Source organism: Vombatus ursinus, unplaced genomic scaffold (genome assembly GCF_900497805.2).
Source record: "Vombatus ursinus unplaced genomic scaffold, bare-nosed wombat genome assembly UNPS02014239.1, whole genome shotgun sequence".
Classification (NCBI taxonomy): Eukaryota; Metazoa; Chordata; class Mammalia; order Diprotodontia; family Vombatidae; genus Vombatus; species Vombatus ursinus.
Window position 1 is genome coordinate 316,308 of NW_020954017.1, and position 5,760 is coordinate 322,067.

General features: G+C 48.9%; 1 protein-coding gene across 3 annotated transcripts in view; it reads left to right on the forward strand.

The window, feature by feature from the left end:
• The window catches only part of CBLC (Cbl proto-oncogene C), an 18,598-nt gene extending 13,679 nt beyond the window's left edge, over positions 1–4,919 (forward strand). For all 3 annotated transcript variants that reach the window (XM_027860691.1, XM_027860693.1, XM_027860692.1), the window contains one exon: positions 4,293–4,919. In XM_027860691.1, coding sequence (XP_027716492.1) covers positions 4,293–4,373 — 81 coding nt within the window. In that variant the 3' untranslated portion in view covers positions 4,374–4,919. The remainder of the gene's footprint in view (positions 1–4,292) is intronic.
• The last annotated feature ends 841 nt before the right edge of the window (positions 4,920–5,760 follow it).

A 5,760-nucleotide genomic window follows, 5' to 3' on the forward strand; every position in this document is an offset into this window, starting at 1 on the left:
CCCTGTTCTAAAGTCTCTCCAAGCCCTAACATTCCCTGTTCTAAGGGTCCTCCCAGCTCTGACATCTTCTGTTCTAAGGCCCTCCCAACCCTGACATTCCCTGTTCTAGGGCCTCTTCCGTCCCTGATATTCCCTGCTCTAAGGGCCCTCCCAGCTCTGACATCCTTTAATTCTGAGAGACAGAAATTGTCAGCTAGACTAGAGCATGAGAGTCCCAGGCCATGGGGCTTTCTCTGCCTGCTACAGACCCTTTCCTGGGCCTGCGCAGTCGCCGATGGTGGCAGACAGGCCCCTGGGACTGCATGGCCGTGGTGGCCCGAGGGCCCAATGCCCTGCCTCCTTGGCTGTTATTCTTCCCCAAAAGCCTTTCCTGAGCTCCTGAGGGAGCTCCCCTCCTACTCCTGCCTTCCATTTGCCGCTTGGACCTGGCTCCATATTTGGCTGGAGCTGACAGGGCGTCCTTCCCCCCTTCCTGCCGGCCCTCTGTTTGCCCAGGCAAGGCTGTGTTCTCTTGCTTCCTGAGTCCTTGTTTGTTTGAAGAGGGGCCAACTATTGATTTCAAGGATTTGATTTCTCTGTATACCCAAGTGCCCTCCCCCACCAACCCCCCCCAACACACACACACTTGCTTCTGCCCACTTATGCAGGTGGACACAGTGAGAACTAAAGGGTTCTTAGAGTCCATAGAAACCAACCCCCACATCGGAAAGAGAAGGGCTGGGCTGAGAGCTATTTATATTTATCCTAGGATATCGAGGCGAGAGGGCTTTTGGAGCAGGAAATCCAGCTAGAATAGAGACCGTCAGGTTAGAAGGACCCCTAGAACAGTGGGACTTTAGAACATAGCATGTCAGAGTTGAGAGGGATCTTTAAAGACGGGAGGCAATCAGAGTGAAATGACTTGCCCAGGGTCACACAGCTAGCAGTGTCTGAGGCTGGATTTGAACCCAGGTCCTTCTGACTACAGGGCTGGTGCTCTAACCACTGTACCACCTAGCTGTCCCATATGTGATGTCAATTCTAAAAGAACCTTAGCACATAGAACGTAGAACATCAGAGCTAGGAGTGATCTTAAAACAGGAATGTCAGAGTTGGTGACAGGGATCTTATTTAGTATCCCGTTCAGGCTACTCATTAACTCCCACTCGCAAGACTGACTTCTTATGGGGGCAACCTCTACCCACAGTTCAAGGTATTCTATGGATCTGCACTGCACAGAAGCCCCCGCTGGCATGCTTTTCTTTAAGTCAGCCAGTAGATACAATTAGCTCAAAGCAAAGGTATTAACTGAGATGGCACTGTAAGAAAAACGGCAATAAATCACTTCCCCCATAAACCTGAGGCACATTCTCCCACAAATAAAAATAATGTCAGTGGGGAAAGTGGGCATATAAAGAACAGTGATACAGAATCCTTGGCTTCCTTCAAGGTTTATCTTAAAGTCACCTTCTGAAAAGGACCTTTCCTGGTCCCCCCCCAACCAAGAAAAAAAAAACGCTAGTACCTTTTCCTTTGAGGCTATTTTCCATCCGCTCTGTTATGTAAATTGTATGCACCATTTTATGTACTTTCTGTCCCTTCTGCCCTCCCATTAGAATATAAACTTCTCAAGGACAGGGATAATTTTTTCATTTTCTTTGTATCCCTGACCCTCAGCCGAATCCCTTATACATATTGTTGTTGTTATTCGGTAGTTTCGGTCTTGTCCGAAATGAGGCCAACAGGGTTAAGTGACTTGTCCAGGGTCACACAGCTAGTAAGTATCTAAGGCCAGATTTGAACTCAGGAAGATGAGTTTTTGCTAAGTCCAGGCCACCTAGTTTTCTACCTTTAAGCAGAGTAAGTGCTTAATAAAGTGATTAACGGAGAGTTACACTTAGAATGAAAATATATTGTCAAGGCAAATTCTGCCTCTGGCACTGCTGGACCCAGATATCCTTTCTTTTCCTTTGGTCTCCTCATATCATTCCCCTTGGGTGCAGGATCTCAGTTGGCAGGTCACTCAACTGGTCCCTGGCCTTGCTACTCTCCAATTGCCAAAGCTAATTCTTTTTCTTTTGGGTAAGGTATCATCTCTTGGGCTACAAAGAAAACCAGTCAACCAGTCAGTCAATAAACATTTATTAAGTGTCTAGTATGTTCCAGGCACCTGCTAAGCACTTGGGATACAAATAAGAAAAAAGAAAAGCAGTCCCTGCCCTCAAAGAGCTTACAATCTAATGGGAGGTGACATACCGAGGAAAGGAAAAGGAAAAGGAAAGAAAAGGGGAAGGAATAGTATTCCTTCTCAATGACTGGATTCTTCTTCCATAGCTGGCTCTCTTCTCTACTGCCAAAGGTCAGCTCCTCAGAACTGCTTGCTTCCCTGACTCCAGAATTAACAAGCTCACTGTTTGTTCACACAAGCTTGCTTTTTTAAGTCCACCATGGGAAAGCTGTCCTCTAATTCCATCACAGAGAATTTCTGCACACCTGGTAAAGGGGTAACAAAGTGAAAACCCTTCTTTGCCCTTAGTTCAAGGCAATCATACTTCATTGCCCTCTTAACATGCCACTGATCTTTTGGGATTTCTTCATCTGGCCAGAAAAGATCCTCAATTTAGAGCTGGAAGGTATCTTAGAAACCACGCAGTCCAAGCTCTTCATTTTACAGATGAGGTTTAAAGAGTTTCAATTACTAACCAAAGGCACACAAGTAGTAAATGTCAGAGGTGGGATCTGAACCCGTGTCTTTTCACCTCAGAACCAGTGGTGTTCCCACTGTACCACGAAAAACCAATTGACCAGGTACTTGCTCAACATCCACACCCACACACACATACAAGGAAGAACTTTCTCAAAAGTCGAGCTGTCCCAAGGAACAGTCTTCCATGTTAGAAGAGCATCCATTGGAGGATTGAGGAGATTACACTCAAGAGGGACAGGATAACCACCTAAGGATTTGCTAATAAGAGGCCAGAGAAGGCCTCAGGCCTTCCTGACTCCAGGCCAGTGCTCTATCCATTATCTATATCTATATCTATTCCTATCTACCCAGCTGCCTCAAGTATAGGCTGAAATAGGAGAGATGAGCCCACCAGAACATGAGTCAGAGGAGATAAGAGGAAGAATAGTTGGAGTGAGTAAGGCCAACCTAGGACTTGGGCTCAGAGTATCAGAGATGGAAGGGCCTTTACAAACCATTAAGTCCCATGCCCTCATTTTGATAGATGAGAGACTGAGGCTCCGACTCATTTGCTTAGAGCTGCATAGACCATGAGTAACACCTGACTCCTAGCCTAGGGCCCTTTCCCCAACTCACAGAGGGCTCCACTCTTGCAAAAGGAGAAAGAGCCAGAGGCTGAGATGCCCTAGAATCAGGTCCTACCTTTGCTCCTGATTTCCTATGATCTATTGAGCAAGTCAGGGACACCTGGGGACACTATAGCCATAAGGCCCCAGGCTTGGCGTCAAAAAGACTAATCTTCCTGAGTTCAAATCCAGCCTCAGACACTAGCAGTGTGACCCTGTGCAAGTCATTGACCTTGTTTGCCTCAGTTTCCTCATCTGTAAAATGTGAAGAAGGAAATAGCAAAACCACTCTAGTATCTTTGCCAAGAAAACCCTAAATGGGATCACAAAGAGTCAGACACGACTGAAAAAATGACTGAACAAAAACAAATTGGGCAAGTCACTGCCTTTTTCGGATCTTTGATTTCCTCATCTGGCACATGAAGGAGTTAGAGAAAAGTCCTCCTGGCTCTGACTGACACTCCCTGGTTCTGCCATTTGGTTCTTCCCAGACCCCACGTTCCTCTTCGCCTTTCTTTCACCTGCCAAGACTCCAGCCCTTACTGGCCTTCCCTCAGATTGGTTTCCTTGCCTCTCTTCCCTGGGTCTCAGTTCAGAATAGGGGCAGCTGGGTGAGTGAGGGACACTGGGTTCAGTTCTGAAATGGGGCTAGAGTGTTTGAGGAAGGGACTGCATACTAGATCTCTAAGGACCTCGAGGTGGGTCCTCAATGTCTGGGTCCCTGGAAGACAGAGGCTCATACCTGGGAAGGGGTTTATTGGAGGAGCAAGTAGAACAGAAGGTTCTCCTAGATCTGGCTGGGGTGGGGAAACAGGGACCAATGAAGGAAAAAGAGAATGAATTGATATAATCTATCTAACAGAGCAGCCCCTGAACCAATCAGCTGCCAATCCTGAGGGACCCATGAGGCCCAGCTGAGCCCTCTCTGCTCAGACCGCTCCTTCTCCATGCCCCTCTGGGCAGCCTTCTCTGACCGACCTCCTCCTCCTCTTCTTCTCTAGGTCCCAACTAGAGCCCAGGACCCTGACGACTCAGAGCCCAGGGAGCCTCATCCAGGAAATGAGAGGCTTGGACCAGAATGACCTCTGAGGTCCCTACCCCCTCTAAAAATCAATGAGTCTGTAAGGCCAGGAACCAGGCAGAAATCCGAGACCAGGCAGGATTTGGAGCTCAGAACCCAGCATGAGAGAGGAAAAAAATCTCCCAGTCCAGTCAGTACACAATGACTAAAGAAATTCCAAAGCCCCAACCTAGCCAGAGTGAGTATCAACCTAAGTCAGAGACCAGCCAGAAACTAGACCCTAGATAAAATCCACAGCCCAGGCAGAACACAGGGACTAGAGCCCAGGCCCAGAGGCCAGGCAGAACCGAAAGCCTGCAAGACCCAGAACATGGAGGCCCGGCAAAATTCAGAGAGAACTCAAAGCCCAGGCAAAGAGAGCTCACAGTGCAGAGCCCAGGCAGAGTCCAGAGCCCAAAGAGAACTCCAAACCCAGATGACCTAGAACAGACTGCAGAGACCAAGACACCAGAACTCAGAAGTTGGACTCCAGAAAGTCAATTCACTGAAAGTCCTTGATGTAAGAGTGGGAGAGGCTGTGATAAGCAATTAAATACACGAGAAAGGAGTTCCAGTGTGTGTCTGTGCGTATGTGTGTGGTATGTAAAGTACTTTCTAAATCTTTAAAAAGCCATGTAAATGTCTGCCATTAGTATTGTCGGAAATGAGGGGGAGGGAAGGAGAGGAGAGGTCCCACCCACCCCAGGAGCCCAGTGTCCTGTGGATGAGGTCCCCCAAGGAGCCACCAGGGGTCAGCTGGACACTTGGAAGGAGGACTCCAGGGCCCCACCCCTGCTCAGGGACCCAGACTTCTCAGCCATCAAAAGGCAGGTGGCCTTTCCATTCTGACTGATTGGGCCAGGGACTTGGAATTAGAATCACAGACAGAGCAAGAAGAGACTTTGGACATTTATTCTGGGAGGGAAATGAGGTTGGGTGAGTGGAAGGGACTTACCCTCAAAGGTCATAGAGCTGGTGACAAAGGGGGATTTGAACCCAGGTCAATTCTTTGTCCAGGAGGCCACAAGAATTAGCACACCTCTCTCACCCCATCAGATATCCAGTTATCCAGGCTAGGAAGCGGCAGCCCAGCTCCTCAGCTCTCCCACCTGCTTCAGGCCCAGATCCAGTTATTCAGGCTAGGAAGGGCCAGCCAGCCCCTCAACTCTCCCGCCTACCTGATTGAGGCCCAGCAAGCTTGATTTCGCACCCCAGCCTTCCCCTTTCTTAGCTTTCCCTTCCCCTGGGGAGGGCAGGGCCACCAGGAGGAATGAGGGGGAGGGGCAAATTCCTCAGATTCCTAGAAAGGGGGAGGGAGGCAATCTGGAGCTACCCCCTTCCTGCAGCCCAGCCTAACGGGAGCTACTGGTCAGAATGGGAGAGCCCAGCCAAGTCACTGGTCAGACTGG